Source organism: Salvelinus fontinalis, chromosome 12 (assembly GCF_029448725.1).
Source record: "Salvelinus fontinalis isolate EN_2023a chromosome 12, ASM2944872v1, whole genome shotgun sequence".
Classification (NCBI taxonomy): domain Eukaryota; kingdom Metazoa; phylum Chordata; class Actinopteri; order Salmoniformes; family Salmonidae; genus Salvelinus; species Salvelinus fontinalis.
In genome coordinates, this window is record NC_074676.1 from 29,155,542 (window position 1) to 29,174,281 (window position 18,740).

The window sequence follows — 18,740 nt, forward strand, 5'->3', positions numbered from 1 at the left end:
GTGTTAAGATTTCCCTTCACTGGAACTAAGGGGTGTAGCCGGAACCATGAAAAACAGCCCCAGACCATTATTCCGCCTCTACCAAACTTTACAGTTGTCACTATGCATTGGAGCAGGTAGTGTTCTACTGGCATCCGCCAAACCCAAATTCGTCGGTTGGACTGCCAGATTGAAGGGTGATTCATCACTCCAGATAATGCGTTTCCACTGTTCCAGAGTCCAATAACCGGCGAGCTTTACACCACTCCAGCCGACGCTTGGAATTTCGCATGGTGATCTTATGCTTGTGTGGGACTGCTCGGCTATGGAAAACCATTTCATGATGCTCTGTGCGTTGTGTGCTTATGTTGCTTCCAGATGCAGTTTGGAACTCGGTAGTGAGTGTTGCCACCGAGGACAGACGATTTGTATGCGTTACGTGCTTCAGCACTCGGCGGTCCCAATCTGTGAGTTTATGTGGCCTACCACTTCGTGGCTGAGCCGTTGTTGCTCCTAGACGTTTCTACTTCACAATAACAGCACTTACAGTTTACCGGGGAAGCTCTAGCAGGACAGAAATTTGACAAACTGACTTGTTGGAAAGGTGGCATCCTATGTATGACGGTGCCACGTTGAAAGTCACTGAGCTCTTCAGTAAGGCCATTCTACTGCCAGTGTTGGTCTATGGAGATTGCATGGTGGTGTGCTCAATTTTATACAGGTGTGGCTGAAATAGCCAAATCCACTAATTTGAAGGTGTGTCCACATACTTTTGGCCATATAGTGTATTTCATTTGGGGGAGGGTGGTGTCATCGTTATTGAATGATCCATGAATGAAGAGAAATGTTTATCTCTCAAGGGTCAGGGCCCTCAACCTGTGGTTGCTAGGGAAACTACCTGAATGTCAGCTTCATCCCAAGCTCAGTAGCACAATGATTGTCCTTTGTTTGTGCTGCTTGCTGCATATTTGACTGTGTGCAACATTTTAGAATTTTACCTTTATTTAACTAGGCAAGACAGTTAAGAACAAATTCTTATTTACATGGCCTAGGAACAGTGGGTTAACTGCCTTGTTCAGGGGTAGAACAGCAGATTTGTACCTTGTCAGCTCGGGGATTCGATCCAGCAATCTTTTGTTTACTGGCCCTAACCACTAGGCTACCTGCCACCCCTTACCTCAGTAAGGTAAATTCAGTGAACAAGATTAATGTTTGTGCTGTCTCTCTCTCTCTCTCTTCCCTGCCCTCCCTCAATCTGTGCTGTATCTCCTGGAAGAAATCCTCATTGAATCCTGCTTTGAATATACATTCGTTTACATTAACAGTCGAGCTGAACTTACAATATACCTGATGAGCATAGCTTTGGGAAGTAGGGGTGCACTACCCTCTGAAAAATCTGACTATAAAAATCAGAAAAGACAAACCCACACATCCACTCCCACCCCCAAACTACTTCCTGGAGCTATGCTCATGAGCCAAAATGACGATACTTTCCTCTTGAAATGTTGTTGCGAAGTTCTCTCTTGCAGCACAGGCCACTGGTCTATAGTTGCACAGTGGAAATAACTGATGGTATGGTTGTGTTCCCTCTGGTGGACAGAAATGCTACTACAATTCCTTACAATGAAAATATATTTATCTTAAATTCTAATGAAAATTCAGAAGTGTACAAAACAAATAATAAAGTTTACGTTTTGTGAAATAGGGTATGCATCACTAATGATTCCTGTTATTACATTTGAACATCTTGGCCATGTTCTGTTATAATCTCCCCCCGCACAGCCAGAAGAGGCCTGGCCACCCCTCATAGCCTGGTTCCTCTCTAGGTTTCTTCCTAGGTTTTGGCCTTTCTAGGGAGTTTTTCCTAGCCGCCGTGCTTCTACACCTGCATTGCTTGCTGTTTGGGGTTTTAGGCTGGGTTTCTGTACAGCACTTTGATATATCATCTGATGTAAGAAGGGATATATAAATACATTTGATTTGTTATTTAAAAAGTTTCCAAATATTGTAAAATAATTTCTTAAATAAGCATATCCACCCTATTAAATAATAATTGCACATCAACATCTAAGTCAATATTTTGATATGTAATTGATCATGATATCATGGGGAATGCAAATGGTGTATTTAGATTGGCCAATCAAATAACTTCCCAAGTTTCTTTTACAGCCATTATAGCCTACATCTATCAACATATTCTAAAAGTCTATGTCCTGTCCTAGCATGAAAGATTTCCTGCTCAAAGTCATGAAGTCCAATCTATATTTTGTATCAGTGTGTGATGTTATTTTTTGTTCTCACGAGGAGATCGTCAGATTAACAGACAGCCGCTGCGCACGACTCCAAACCCGTCCAGTCTAGCCGGCTGACCTCGAGACACCCCTTCCCTTCAGTTTCAGAGGGCACCGCTCTAGCTGCAGTTTGCGCGACTATTCTGTGTGGTGCGTGAGAGGCAGGGAAGCCGAGGAGATTCGGTAACATCATTAATTATCCCCGGCACTGACACCGCGTGATTCTCGGCCTCTTATGTAGCTCGAAATGCTCGGGTTAATAACTTGTGATGCCCATGGCAGCCACAATATTCAGATGTTATCTTCATTTCCCACCGTCTATCTACCATCTTGTCCTACATCAACAGTCATACATGACAACAACAGTTTCATCAAGTAGAATATGACCTAAAAACTGGGCCAGTATTACTATTCACACCAACTCAATCTGCCTTTCTTACTGCAGCAGTCAGGGCCAAGTGAAATATAAATAGTGAAATGGTTCCAGTAGAATTATCAGATAGACATTACTTTTAAGCCTATCTATGGAGTTCTAGGTTTTCATGCATTTCATACTACAAAGTGAATATGACAAATATCCACTATCTTTTTCTCTTTTTTTGCCCTTTTTACCTTCCTGTTTTTATTTACAGCATTTCCCCTTTAGTTATTCTCTGCTGTCTACCTCGCGGTGACTGCAGAAGATGTGTTCAGACATGTACAGCTGAGTTTAGATCCTTTGAGTTTAGATTCAAGTTGGAGTGTTAGCAGTCAAGATACTTCAAAGCACCTCATTTCATATCTAGATTTCACATGCTCATTATTTAACAGCCACACAAATACAATACTGCTCTTTAGTTCAGTAAAGGGGAATGTGTTTAGTCAGCTCAGCTATGTCTGTGCAGCACAGCCGCTTGCTTCACTTGACGCTATTTAATATTTAATACCAAACCTGAACTATAGTTTTTGCAAAACAAGAAAACAGGCTGTAAATATGGCCTTGAATAGCAATAAAATATGATGATAGTGAATCATTTTAATACATGTCAGAACATTTCAACTGCAGTAGGATATGTTATAGCAGAACCAGTGTATGTGTGACAGTATAACTTTAGACCGTCCCCTCGCCCCGACACGGGCGCGAACCAGGGACCCTCTGCACACATCAACAACTGACACCCACGAAGCGTCGTTACCCATCGCTCCACAAAAGCCGCGGCCCTTGCAGAGCAAGGGGCAACCCTACTTAATGTCTCAGAGCAAGTGACGTAACTGATTGAAACGCTACTAGCGCGCACCCGCTAACTAGCTAGCCATTTCACATCCGTTACATATGGTCTGTCTCTCCCTCTCCACCAGAGCTCTGCCTCTGTGTCCATCCTGTTGGGGAGGATTGGATCAGACACTCAGCTCCTGACTGGGAAGCCGTCTGTCAGAACGGTGGTGACCCCAGAATATTTAATTACTTAATGAGCGTTTTGTGGTGCTATTAAAGCACTCACACGCCCCATTTGGCCTGAAGCCTTTCCTTTTAACACATTTACTCACTCAGAATCTTAATCCAATGTGCATCAAATAAATTCATCTGCAATTAAAAGCAGCAATGCCCAGAAAACACATACTGTATGTGATTGGTTCAAATCGCCCTATCATAGTCCGTCTAGTTGTCTGCAACATAACTGCTTCCCCCTTGGTTAAGAGTTTTCTTTTACGAAAGTGCTAAGTATGCAGACATCACAAACCCAAGTGATGAAATGTTTCTTCATATTTCTTCAATGTTTTATAATTTATGTTGATTTTAAAGTTGGAATTATGGAATGGGCCATTCGCCATTCGCCACTGATATGTCTATTTTGAACCCATATCCTCCTCAAGGACATAGTGCTTATAGATTTGTACCCCAATAACAGAAGTCACACCAAACACACTGGACAACATCTAAACTGTTTGTCAGTGGTCAAGTTCCTCATCACACTTGGAGCAAACATTGTTTTTCAAAACATTGTAACCACCAGTGTGTCCGAGGCGTTAGAGAATTAATGTTGTACAACATTGAAAGCAGTGGAAAACTTTATTTAGTGAAGTAATAACTTTAATCCTTCGAACAGGACGAGGATGTCTGTACATGGTCTCTCTTCATTGTGTTGCTCTTGCTTTCCCTCAGTGTTTTTCTCCCAATCCCTGTCCCCTCCCTCTGTCCTCGGGGAGACTAGTTAAAAACACATACTCCAAACATTTTACAACGTCAGTCATCTATTTTCTATGAGTTTCTTTTAATCAGAATTATCTACATAAATGTAATGAATTAGTATATGTGGTTAAGTATAGTAATAAACTCCTCTAAGTTAATTGTTTTGTTTACAGTAAAATAATCATGATTGGTGCTGTTTAGTAACTGGAATGACGTTTTGCTACATTTCATTTCACCTGCAATGTAAAGGTTGTCAATGTCGTTCTCCTCCTCAGACGAGGAGGAGCATGGATCGGACCAAGATGCGGAGTAGGAGGTATTCATGATTTTAATGGCAAACCAACAAACACTACAAATTAACAAAACAACAAACGTGACTAACCTCCAACCGTCCTGTGTGGCCCAAACGCTAACACAGGAAACAAACACCCACAAAACACCAGTGAAACCCTGGCTGCCTTAGTATGACTCTCAATCAGAGACAAACGATACACACCTGTCTCTAATTGAGAATCATACCAGGCCGAACACAAAACCCCACATAGAAATAGAAAACCTAGACTGCCCACCCAACACTCACGCCCTGACCAATAAAGACATATAAAACAAGAGAAAACAGGTCAGGAACGTGACATGCAAGTTATTATATGCCTTGTAGCCATTGCATAATCTTGCAATCATTCCTAAGGGAGGGCTTGAGTTTGCCAATATGTTCTACGAGATCATACAAATCATAATCATCATCATTAATCTGCTAAATTGTAATTGTAATTATTCGATTTATTGCCTACCTCCTCATGCCTTTTGCACACATTGTATATAGATTCTCTTTTTTTCTACCATGTTATTGACTTGTTTATTGTTTACTCCATGTGTAACTCTGTGTTGTTGTCTGTTCACACTGCTATGCTTTATCTTGGCCAGGTCGCAGTTGCAAATGAGAACTTGTTCTCAACTAGCCTACCTGGTTAAATAAAGGTGAAATAAATAAAAAATAAAAAAAATTAAGAGGACAGTAAAAACAAAGATGATATTTAGGATCATAAAGTTATGTGTGTGTGTGTGTGTGTGTGTGTGTGTGTGTGTGTGTGTGTGTGTGTGTGTGTGTGTGTGTGTGTGTGTGTGTGTGTGTGTGTGTGGTGTGTGTGTGTGTGTGTGTGTGGTGTGTGTGTGTGTGTGTGTGTGTGTGTGTGTGTGTGTGTGAGCGAGCGAAAGAGAGAGAGAGAGAGAGAGCAGGGGGGTTTTAGATCACAGTGTCTCAACAGTCCCAATTATCAACAAGAGGGTGCTGCCCTTGGCCTTGATTGATATAAGGAGAGGACTGAGTTTTCAAAACATAAGCTTTATATGCAGCAAATTTCCAGGAATTCTCATCTTCTAAGACATTAGGCTACACTCATATATGCCTTTTCATGTGCCTCCCATCAAAAAAATGAGCCTTGTATAATTGCAGAGGTTCAGAAGATTTGTCTTTTTCCAGAAGTCTTATGCCTATGGAAAAAGTTATTCACGATGTAAGCTTATGGTCCAAACAATTTACAAAGAGAGATGTAATTTGTTTTGTCTGTCTCTAGGCTAAGGAACATGAGACATGGACGCATACATAGCATGAAAGCTCTTGCTCTCTGAAGTCTTGGTGAGTTATACGCTTGCGCACTAGGGATCAGTAGTGAGGAGAATTGTGAATGGGGGGAGTATTTTGGGTGTACAGTCATAAGTCGGACTCCGAGGAGCCAGGAAGTAACTCAGAACCATGCAGCGCGACTGATAAAGTCGAGAGAGCGGGCGTTTGTTGTCAGTGGACAGGGATCATACGCTTCAGGTTGAAAGGGAATTATAGCCAATTGCGAAATTGAGCCTAATCCATTGCAGTGGCAGAGACTGACCGCTCAGTAGTTCCGATTTGAGAGCAGGGAGAGATCACCACCCTGCTTCAATAAGGTAAATATTACATTAGCACATTGCTACACACCCCATCAAAAAAGACGGAAGAGAATAAAATCAGGATTGCAAAGGTTTTTCTTTCTCACAAACAATTAATATTAACAAAAGTTTATCAGCAAAGCTTCAAGATGCCTCGGGTGGTCCCGGATCAAAGGAGCAAGTTTGAAAACGAAGAGTTCTTCAGGAAACTCAGTCGGGAGTGCGAGGCAAGTCTATTCATTGGATACATTTTATCTGGTGGCGAAACAAAGTAGCTCATAACGTGGAAATGCACGTTGCGCTGATAGAGACCCAACTCTATCTTGCCTTTTACTGAAAGATATTGATGTTTTCCAAATATCAATATGAAAGCACTGTTGATTTTATGTGGTACGTTTTTTCATATTTTAATGTCTAAATACACTTTTCAAAAAAGAGGAAGGAGACAGTTATGAAATTGTGTTTCGTTTTGGTTTGTTGTAAGTCTGTCAACTCATCTGAGTCGCGTGTCACAGCCCGATGCTCTGACATTCACGTTGACTGACTCATGGCTATTGTAGTTTACAATCATTTCCCATCATTTATCATTTCAAATGGCTAAATGGAGATGAATGAATTTTCTTTGATGCCTCTGGATTTAAAGACTTAATAAAAATAAAGGTGTCTCAAATTCAAAATCTTGAAAGTGAACCATGATCAATGACATTCACAGTAAAGTTTAGTCTTTTTAATTAGGCCATGGGTTTTTTTCTCTGAGATTAACTTTATTGATGCATTTGATCCTTCCTATTTTCAGATAAAATACACAGGGTTCCGAGACAGACCGCATGAGGAGAGGCAAGCCAGGTTTCACACCGCTTGTAGGGACGGTCGTTCAGAAATAGTGAGTAAACCATTTATGTTCAGCATACAACTCTTGAGATAATAACACTATAATCAGACATCATTACACTAACCTTGAGTTTATGTCAATATTTTGCGTAAATAGACACCCGGAACTAGACATTTTACATCAGCCAAAACATTACTTCCTCCTTTATTCTCTAACAAACAAAACAAAAACATTCTCTTAACATTAATTTCACTAAAATGACATTATACTATAATATGATCTGTTCACTGTCCAGAAATGTCATAAGCCTGTGTATCAGGTGTCCTACAGACAAGGCTATTAAGTTCTGCCTCTGTCTCAATAGTCTTTTGAGGAGAGAAACCGACATGGCCATTTGACAATGAGGGAGGTCAGGACAGAGCGGGCCTGCCCGTGGCTACTTAAAACGGTCATTCTTCTCACTCCTTTTTTCAGTCGTAATATTTTCATGTTGTCTACTGTATGTGCTGTAATAAAGTAAAATGTAGTATTGATTTTATGTAGGCCTAACACTTTTATTCTTAGAGTAGCCTAAAATTACACTCTTGTTGAGTCTGATTGTTTCATATTTTTGGTAAAGTTATTCAAATCAAGGATTGTCTTTATGGCATGAAATAATAAAGTGACAAGGTAGTGTATCCAAATTCAATTACATTTTCAGACAAACAGATTCGAAAAGATATTCACAATAATAACATTGTGACTAGGCCTACTTGTAATTAGTTATTTTCTGTGATTTAAGTATTTTGAAGCATTATGTTACTGTCTGTCCAAACCTACCATTCACCCGAGTGTGTCTATTTCAAAATGATATTATTCTGACCGAGAAAGACATTTGAAATGATCATCACCGTACCTCAAATTTTAGTAAATTAAATAAATGCAAAGGACTTTGTTAATTCAATAAGGCAGAATAGTAATACACAATAGTTGTATTACTTGTATTATGAACATGTGCTATGTTCCTATAGCCTTAGTAATTACATGGTAATGACACTGTATTTTGTGTTAGTATATGTTGTGTGCATCCTGCCCGTGTTGTGTATTTCCTATATTATGTTTGAAGTAATGCTATGAAAACAATACAAAACATTGTGTCCATATTTGGAGCTCAGTTGTTTTAAATCTTTGTCTATGTGCCAGTAAATTCCATGACATCAACCACGCACAGGGAGCCTGGAATCATTGGAAAGCCAAATAATGTAAAAAGCCTAATTTAATAAATGAAATCAAAATTAATCATAGGCCATTTGTCATTAGTGTCAGTGCAGGGTCTGCTTTTAAACTATTATCGATTTTCTTGTCCTGTCTTTCTTACTGTATTCCTCCTATCTCTCACTCACTCCATCTCCCTCTCCTTCAGTCTCTTTCTCTTTCCTAAAGTCAGTTCACTATTGCCTAGTATTCCAACATTGTGTTGGTAAAATAGAATCAGATGTGCGTAACTCTATACTTCAAATAGAGAAAATTATGACTCTTGTGTTTTTTCCCTTTTTTTCTGAGTGCTGGGAGCGTTGGCCCTGGCTCCAGGCACTCGTCTCTCTGATGTGAAAAAGAAATGACGGGCTGCATAATTTATGCTCGGGCCCAGCGTTCTGATCCTGTTTGTATTGATTTCCCTCTAAAAGGCTTTTGTGGCGACGGGCACCAACCTCTCGCTGCAGTTCTTCCCAGCCAACTTGCACGGGGAGCAGAGGCAGACGCCCACACGAGAGTATGTGGACTTTGATCGGGAGACGGGAAAGGTAATCCTGACATCTCTCTCTTTTCTTTTCTCTCTTATTCTCTCTTCTCTTTTCTCCTCTCTCTAATCTCATCTGTTCATTTCTCCTGAGAGGTGATTTAGGTTAACCTCTTAACGATTTGTCTCTGACGTACTCATCCATGACACTCTTTTTATTTCCCTGGCATTTCTGTAAACTCATGTAACCACACAATAATGATCTGTAAACAGCTTGGTATAGGCATTGAGGTATTCCTAGCATTTTTCACTCAAAATTGAGGTTGAATCTCACGACAGTTTGATTGAATCCAGGCTGTTGATTCAGAGTGATATGTTCTCTGGTTGGGATAAACCCTAGGCTTTCTGTAAGATGTTATCGCTTCACATGGAGCACGCTAAACATCACCCTGCCCTGCCGTCCACTAAAAAACCCACCTTTCTCCTGAATTAAATATTTCACTGTTCCTACTTTCGTTTATTTTTTAAACATGCCCATTTTTCTCACTGTAATTCCAACACATTCTACCAACTCAATGAATACACGACTACAGTATGTGGTTTCTTTCAAAGCCATAGGGATGGAAGATGGTGACAATGTTCCAACCATAGAAATAGAATCCTATAGTAATCATATAGTAATAGTATAGTACAATATATTTATAGTAATTATGTAGTAAAGCCTTGCTGCTCCTGTGATTCAGATACTACTACAGCCGTGTTAAGGTGATACAGCCATGACACCTGACAGCCCATGGGACTTTCTCCAGGTCCTGCCAACTCTGTTAGTGTCACTAAAGAACCGAATAAAGTGGGTCATAAATTGATTATCTGAACTATTAAACACCCCTGTCTGATCACATCCCTTCCATTTCCCAGAGAGAGCTCAAGAAAACTATGGAAATGCTTCATCTTTTAGCCCTGAAAATTTTACTAGTCATTGTATAAAGATGACCTAAAGCGATAACATTTTAGATAAAAATATTTACCAAAAGTTTAGATATGGACTCTTAAAACTTGAATTCCCCCTTGACACCTTTGTTTTAATGGTGCAGTGTTTAGAAGGATTGTATTTTTTGTTACTGTTTTGTTTGTGTATTAATTTGGTCCCCTGGAGACCTCGTAGTTGTTGCCGTACGTATGGTGTGCCAGAGGCCCCTGTTCACGGACAGTGCCTCGCTGAAATGTGCTCATTAAAAATGCATCCTTGGGAAATCGATGGACCTTTCGGCCCAAGGCTGACGGACTAATCTTTGCCCGTTAATTATTTAAAAAGGCGTGACGGGGAGTTGTCAGGCATGCCGGGCACTTTACAGATGAGGCGCTGGGTGTCCGGGGCAGGGTCTGATAGTAATCCTATCCCTTGTCACCTCTAGCAGGCTCAGGGCCATGCAGCTTTAATGAGCCCTGGGCCCTCCGTCCCTCTGCCGCTCGGCATCCAACATAAACCCCACGGAGCTCCCAGTCACACCAGCACTGTCACCGTACACACACATGCACACATGCACACAAGCACACAAGCACACACACACACACACACACACACACACACACACACACACACACACACACACACACACACACACACACACACACACACACACACACACACACACACACACACACACACACACACATACACAAACAAACACACACATATGCACACACACGCACTTACCCCCAACAGCACATGGCTGATCCTTTGCACCTCCATCAACATTTCAGTATCCAGTGAACTATCAGCATGCGTCGTATTCTCATGTTGCAACATTGGAGAACAGGGCTCAATTATTAGCTTGGATTTCTTCTCGACCCTTTCCACAATGCTGTGTAGTCATCAGGCTTCTTCATTTAGGTAGTAAATCCCTAGACAGGTGCTACTGCTCTGCTCGTTGACATGAATACTTATCTTTAGGAACTGAGGTGGAACTTATTTGGAGAACTTCTGATTTTTCTCTGGGCTCCCCACCATCCCTCCCTCTCTCCCTCTCTCTAACTCCCTGCAGACCAGTGGTGTCAGCCTGGAAGAGATGTTGCGTACGCTGCAACCTCTGCTCTTAATTACTCTAATTGTTAACCTTTTACACAAACACATCTCACACTGCCTGGCTAGGAGATGTTAATAGACTGAATGAAAACCCCAAAGAATGTCTGCAGTGAAAGTGAAAGTGTGTGCTGTGGGGTCGGAAGAGGAAATGTGACATTTTACTGAAATATACCAGGTCAACAGGCCTGCGTCTGTTGCTCTATGAATTGAATCAATTGAAAAAAGTCTGAAATAAAATAGAAAATTGTAGAGGCGAAATATTGAAGCTAAGTCCTTTAGCTAGTGGAATCTGCACTGTATGATTTGGCAAAGCATCCTTGCCAAGCTGTTTTCATGAGGGAACTGTCCAGGTGTAGCCTATGGATACATCAGCCATGTCTCACTATGGCATGATCCCCCTATTCCCAGTTGAAGTGTGAGGTCCATAAAGAGCATATAGCATACAGCTCTTTCCTCACCGCCACCCAACGCCAGTCCAGAGTAACAGATGAATAGGGAACAGTTATAATCATCTTTCCATGAAAAGTGAGTGATTTTATGGGTCTTGCCATTTTTGATTGATGGAGTCAGAACCAACCCCAGCTCAGTGTGAACCCAGGGACTCGCTGTCTCTGTCTGTCTCCTTTCTCTGGGACCCTCTCCTTCTCTCACACACACTCTCTCTCTCTCTCTTCTTGTCTCTCTCACTCTCTTTTTCTCTCTCTCTTTCACTCTCTTTCTCACTTTCACTCTCTCTTGGTCTCTCTTTAGGTCTCAATCTCTCTCTTCTGGTCTCTCTCTCACTCGCTTTTTAGGTCTCTCTCTCATTTCTCTCTCGTGCGCGAGTGAATAAACCATTGCGTTCCTCCATCCTTCCCCCACACCCCCTCGTTCTCCTCCTCCCTCATTTGAAAACACAGGCGGTGCCAGCGGAACGGGGCCAGTTTAAACTTGGCCGCTGGCGGGGGACAGTAGTATTATCTGAGTGGGGCGGTGAGCCCTGCTCCACTGGAGCCCCCGCAGTAGAGCTTAAGTACAGGCTCCGAGTGTCACTACAGGCTAATGGGAACCAGCTGTGTGGGAGGTTAATTTTAGCGGTAGCTAGCAGGGACCGGGGAGGAGCAGTTAACTCTGTCCCAGCCAGGGGCTCCCGGTTGTGGACTGCCTCGTACCGGGTCACTGGTCAGTCCCATGAATCTTCCACACTGCCCTAATGGCCATGGACTCTGACTCTGAGTCATGGCCATACAAGTCCAACCTTAAATTCATTAGATTGGAGGGACAAATGTTAGCTAACAGTGCCTTTAGAGAATCATCAGACAGAAATGAATACACAGCAGTATACTGTTCAAAATTCACAGAGCAGAACAGGAAGTTGTATAACTGCCACAGGAACATTGAGAGAAGGCCAGTGGAGTAGAGTCCTTAAATCAGGTTTTCTTACTGTGACAGGCAGCAGAAGTGCAGAGCGTTTGAACTGCTACAGTAGCAGACAGGAGGAGGGGGATGATTCATTGTGTCTCAGTAAATTATTAATCTGCTCCAAGTGAAGTTTGCTTAGCTCAGACAAGAGCTCAGAGAGGTAGTGGGTCTCTGATGAAGATCCTCCATTTGTGCTTTGTTGTAATGGATCTCCATGGATACTGATGACTCACCATGGGATTGAAGAATATATTTGTCAAGAACCTCTACACAGAGTACAGTGAGTACCTGGACTGAAGTCCTGCCCATTTGATGTAATAGGGTTTTTACTGTAACAGAGAGAGAATGCAATACAGACTCTTATACAGTGGCGATTTTAGCACGTACATCCTGGTGGGGCAAACAAAAACTAAAATTGGGGTATGCAAGCCAAGAAAGCCACTACACAACACAACACTAAACAATACATTAATTGCACTATAACGGTGACAAATGGTGCCCACAAACTGTTAGGGCCCAACAGCAGTCCCAACAGCAGTCCCAACAACAGCAGTCCCAACAGCAGTCCCAACACCTTACCACTGCTACACCTGGCTATCAGTGGAGCCTTGTCTGGCAGCGAAACAGTTCATTCAGCCTCATTTACTGCCTTTAAAAAAACATGGCTGATATGGTTGATCCTCTTAATTTTTTCAATTTTCATCTAAAATAACATACCCAAATGTAGGAACCCAGGTCCTACATTTGAATATAAAAATGGATTTTATCAAACAAAACTATGCTACATTTAATCTCTGGAACCCTCAGGATGACAAATCAGAGCAAGATTACTGAATGTAAGTACATTATTTACCTTCAGAGGTGAATGTATCAAACCAGTTGCCGTGATACAAGTTTTTTGTTGTTGTGCACTCTCCTCAAACAATAGCATGGCATTTTTTTCACTGTAATAGCTACTGTAAATTGGACAGTGCAGTTAGATTAACAATAATTTAAGCTTTTTGTCCATATAAGACATGTCTATGTCCTGGAAAGTTTGCTGTTACTTACAACGTCATTCTAGTCACCTTACTGCACATTAGCAACAACTGTCCCGGTATAGGGACACCTATCCCATAGATCCTAAAGAGGTTTTAAACAAATGTGGTTTCTACTGACAATTGCGATGTACAAACTATGGCATAAAGGAACGACAAGTGGATAAGAGGCAATCGGTAATTTTGATTAAGACATTAATGAGCGAGCTAGGATGGACGTAGTCAATATAACTATTTGTTCAGCACTTTTGAAACGTACAGCGACAGAATTCCGAACATGGGCCGTTCTTACAGTGTTCTCCCTGTACGCCAAGTCAGAACCGTAGGATAAATAAAGGGGGCATATAAGCAGACAATGAAAGCTCTTACAATATTCAATGATTACATTTCTCTAAAGCAGGTTATAGGCTACATGTGCACCACCAAGTTAGAACAGTAGGCGAAATTAGGACGGGAAACGGGACCAAATTATTAGGATGAGGCACATGGGCTACTAACAGCTTACTACACAACATACACTTAGTATTACTTTCTTAGCTACAGTATACATATCTCCCTGGCACATTACATAATTTATGCAGCAGCATACAAGACATATTTGGACTCACCTTGTTGTGCTGTGCTCACTTGAACAGGAAGGTGGCGCGGTGGTACTACTTGGGCAAATTTGTCATCAAACTTTGTCATCAAAGTCTGGCGTTCTCTGGATTTATGTTGCTTTCAAGACAACTGGGAACTCTGAAAAAAACAAGGTTGAATCATGATGATGTGAGTGATCTTCAGGTCATAGCTCTAGAAAGAGGCCCAAGTTCCCGACTTACAATTCCGAGTTCTGCCCCTCCTGCCCTGAAATACGGGTCGCCACTGCTCTTATATATGAACACTCCTCAACTTTAACTCAATCTTGTTGAAATTGGAGACTTTTAGGGTTTTGGAGCAGGGTTCAGCTGTAATGGTTTAAGAGATCTGGTGTTTGGCCTCTTCTCCATATCCCCCTCTGCTCTGTTCATCCGTAGAGCTTGTGTGTGGTTTCCTTTTATGCAAAGCAGAAATTGGGTCCATCTGCATGGCCATGCCAGAAGGTTGGGTTTGCCCCCCCCCCCCCCCCCCCCCCACTGATTGGTTGAAAGCTCCTGATATAGTCTCCTTGTTACAGACCCTCCAGAGTGTGCTGCTACTCTATTATATTGTGATAAGAGCTTAAAGCACAAATACATGAAGAAAGTCGTAGAATGACTCCTAAACCTTTCAGCTACAGGCTGGTAAATGTGAAAGTCACTTCTGCTGGTATTACAGCAGTAATGCATAGCGGGATTGTGTAGGTGTGTTGTTATCTGACATGGGGCCAGAACTGAGAGAGAGAGAGAGCAGGCCCTTAACGTGGAGCCATACCGAGGCAGGGCCTCAGAGGCAGCAGACTATAAATCTTCGGCCTGTCTCTGGATGTAAGAATGTTCGCTCGGGGCATATAGCACAGGGAAGATTCACAGTAAATTAATCCATTATGAAAGGGACTTCAGTCAGAGGCGTCACCACAGGAATTGGAGTTTTAATAGTTTTGTGATAAAGCTTATTCCCAAGACCAGCCAGTGTGTTTGTGTGTCTGTGTATTGTGTGTGTGCGTATGTATGTGTTTGTCTGCCATAGCACTGCACTTACAGAGCCAATCTCCATATTAATGACGCGTCATGTGCCACAAAACATGGTCTTGAGCTGCATGGCGCCAGCTTGACAGTTAACCTTGTTACAGAGCCAGAGAGGGGGGAACAGCTTGACAGTTAACCTTGTTACAGAGTCAGAGAGGGGGGAACAGCTTGACAGTTAACCCTGTTACAGAGCCAGAGAGGGGGGAACAGCTTGACAGTTAACCCTGTTACAGAGCCAGAGAGGGGGGAACAGCTTGACAGTTAACCCTGTTACAGAGCCAGAGAGGGGGGAACAGCTTGACAGTTAACCCTGTTACAGAGCCAGAGAGGGGGGAACAGCTTGACAGTTAACCCTGTTACAGAGCCAGAGAGGGGGGAACAGCTTGGCAGTTAACCCTGTTACAGAGCCAGAGAGGGGGGACAGCTTGACAGTTAACCCTGTTACAGAGCCAGAGAGGGGGGAACAGCTTGACAGTTAACCTTGTTACAGAGCCAGAGAGGGGGGAACAGCTTGACAGTTAACCCTGTTACAGAGCCAGAGAGGGGGGAACAGCTTGACAGTTAACCCTGTTACAGAGCCAGAGAGGGGGGAACAGCTTGACAGTTAACCCTGTTACAGAGCCAGAGAGGGGGGAACAGCTTGACAGTTAACCCTGTTACAGAGCCAGAGAGGGGGGAACAGCTTGACAGTTAACCTTGTTACAGAGCCAGAGAGGGGGGAACAGCTTGACTGTTAACCTTGTTACAGAGCCAGAGAGGGGGGAACATCTTGACAGTTAACCTTGTTACAGAGCCAGAGAGGGGGGAACAGCTTGAATGTTAACCCTGTTACAGAGCCAGAGAGGGGGGAACAGCTTGACAGTTAACCCTGTTACAGAGCCAGAAAGGGGGGAACAGCTTGACAGTTAATCTTGTTACAGAGCCAGAGAGGGGGGAACAGCTTGACAGTTAACCCTGTTACAGAGTCAGAGAGGGGGAACAGCTTGACATTTAACCCTGTTTCAGAGTCAGAGAGGGGGAACAGCTTGACAGTTAACCTTGTTACAGAGTCAGAGAGGGGGAACAGCTTGACAGTTAACCCTGTTACAGAGTCAGAGAGGGGGAACAGCTTGACAGTTAACCCTGTTACAGAGTCAGAGAGGGGGAACAGCTTGACAGTTAACCCTGTTACAGAGTCAGAGAGGGGGAACAGCTTGACAGTTAACCTTGTTACAGAGCCAGAGAGGGGGGAACAGCTTGACTGTTAACCTTGTTACAGAGCCAGAGAGGGGGGAACAGCTTGACAGTTAACCTTGTTACAGAGCCAGAGAGGGGGGAAAAGCTTGACTGTTAACCTTGTTACAGAGCCAGAGAGGGGGGAACAGCTTGACAGTTAACCTTGTTACAGAGCCAGAGAGGGGGGAACAGCTTGACAGTTAACCCTGTTACAGAGCCAGAGAGGGGGGCACAGCTTGACAGTTAACCTTGTTACAGAGCCAGAGAGGGGGGAACAGCTTGACTGTTAACCTTGTTACAGAGCCAGAGAGGGGGGAACAGCTTGACAGTTAACCTTGTTACAGAGCCAGAGAGGGGGGAACAGCTTGACAGTTAACCTTGTTACGGATCCAGAGAGGGGGGAACAGCTTGACTGTTAACCTTGTTACAGAGCCAGAGAGGGGGGAACAGCTTGACAGTTAACCTTGTTACAGAGCCAGAGAGGGGGGAACAGCTTGACTGTTAACCTTGTTACAGAGCCAGAGAGGGGGGAACAGCTTGACAGTTAACCCTGTTACAGAGCCAGAGAGGGGGGAACAGCTTGACAGTTAACCTTGTTACAGAGCCAGAGAGGGGGGAACAGCTTGACTGTTAACCTTGTTACAGAGCCAGAGAGGGGGGAACATCTTGACAGTTAACCTTGTTACAGAGCCAGAGAGGGGGGAACAGCTTGAATGTTAACCCTGTTACAGAGCCAGAGAGGGGGGAACAGCTTGACAGTTAACCATGTTACAGAGCCAGAAAGGGGGGAACAGCTTGACAGTTAATCTTGTTACAGAGCCAGAGAGGGGGGAACAGCTTGACAGTTAACCCTGTTACAGAGTCAGAGAGGGGGAACAGCTTGACATTTAACCCTGTTTCAGAGTCAGAGAGGGGGAACAGCTTGACAGTTAACCTTGTTACAGAGTCAGAGAGGGGGAACAGCTTGACAGTTAACCCTGTTACAGAGTCAGAGAGGGGGAACAGCTTGACAGTTAACCCTGTTACAGAGTCAGAGAGGGGGAACAGCTTGACAGTTAACCCTGTTACAGAGTCAGAGTTGGGGAACAGCTTGACAGTTAACCCTGTTACAGAGTCAGAGAGGGGGAACAGCTTGACAGTTAACCTTGTTACAGAGTCAGAGAGGGGGAACAGCTTGACAGTTAACCCTGTTACAGAGTCAGAGAGGGGGAACAGCTTGACAGTTAACCCTGTTACAGAGTCAGAGAGGGGGGAACAGCTTGACAGTTAACCTTGTTACAGAGTCAGAGAGGGGGAACAGCTTGACTGTTAACCTTGTTACGGAGCCAGAGAGGGGGGAACAGCTTGACAGTTAACCTTGTTACGGAGCCAGAGAGGGGGGAACAGCTTGACAGTTAACCGTGTTACAGAGCCAGAGAGGGGGGAACAGCTTGACTGTTAACCTTGTTACAGAGCCAGAGAGGGGGGAACAGCTTGACAGTTAACCCTGTTACAGAGTCAGAGAGGGGGAACAGCTTGACAGTTAACCCTGTTACAGAGTCCGATAGGGGGAACAGCTTGACAGTTAACCTTGTTACAGAGCCAGAGAGGGGGAACAGCTTGACATTTAACCCTGTTACAGAGTCAGAGAGGGGGAACAGCTTGACAGTTAACCCTGTTACAGAGTCAGAGAGGGGGAACAGCTTGACAGTTAACCCTGTTACAGAGTCAGAGAGGGGGAACAGCTTGACAGTTAACCTTGTTACAGAGTCAGAGAGGGGGAACAGCTTGACAGTTAACCTTGTTACAGAGTCAGAGAGGGGGAACAGCTTGACATTTAACCCTGTTACAGAGTCAGAGAGGGGGAACAGCTTGACAGTTAACCCTGTTACAGAGTCAGAGAGGGGGAACAGCTTGACAGTTAACCCTGTTACAGAGTCAGAGAGGGGGAACAGCTTGACAGTTAACCCTGTTACAGAGTCAGAGAGGGGGAACAGCTTGACAGTTAACCCTGTTACAGAGTCAGAGAGGGGGAACAGCTTGACAGTTAACCCTGTTACAGAGTCAGAGAGGGGGAACAGCTTGACAGTTAACCCTGTTACAGAGTCAGAGAGGGGGAACAGCTTGACAGTTAACCCTGTTACAGAGTCAGAGAGGGGGAACAGCTTGACAGTTAACCTTGTTACAGAGTCAGAGAGGGGGAACAGCTCGCTGCTGCTGGTGGTGGTTATTGAAGGGGGGAAAATGAGGAGCAGATGAATCTCTCCCATCTTCAGCTCCAACATGAAGCAGGGTGTGGTGCTTGGGAGGGGCTCTGAATTATCTCACAGAGCCACACAAATACACATTAATTGGTTGCTAAGTTTAAAGGTTATGAACTTAATGTCATAAAGCTACTATAGTTACTCCATATTTAGTTAATGTTGTTTATACTCAAGTCTAGCTGAAGTGAACCTGGTAG

General features: G+C 43.4%; 1 protein-coding gene across 6 annotated transcripts in view; it reads left to right on the top strand.

The window, feature by feature from the left end:
- The first annotated feature begins 6,125 nt into the window (after positions 1-6,125).
- Positions 6,126-18,740, top strand: part of LOC129867108 (core-binding factor subunit beta) — a 34,844-nt gene continuing 22,229 nt past the window's right edge. For 3 of the 6 annotated variants that reach the window (XM_055940290.1, XM_055940291.1, XM_055940285.1), the window contains exons 1-3: positions 6,127-6,590; positions 7,160-7,246; positions 8,863-8,979. In XM_055940290.1, the coding sequence (XP_055796265.1) occupies positions 6,513-6,590; positions 7,160-7,246; positions 8,863-8,979 (282 nt within the window). In that variant the 5' untranslated portion in view covers positions 6,127-6,512. Of the gene's footprint in view, positions 6,591-7,159; positions 7,247-8,862; positions 8,980-18,740 lie in introns of all 6 variants that reach the window. The other 3 variants (XM_055940286.1, XM_055940288.1, XM_055940289.1) reach the window with 3 other exon arrangements.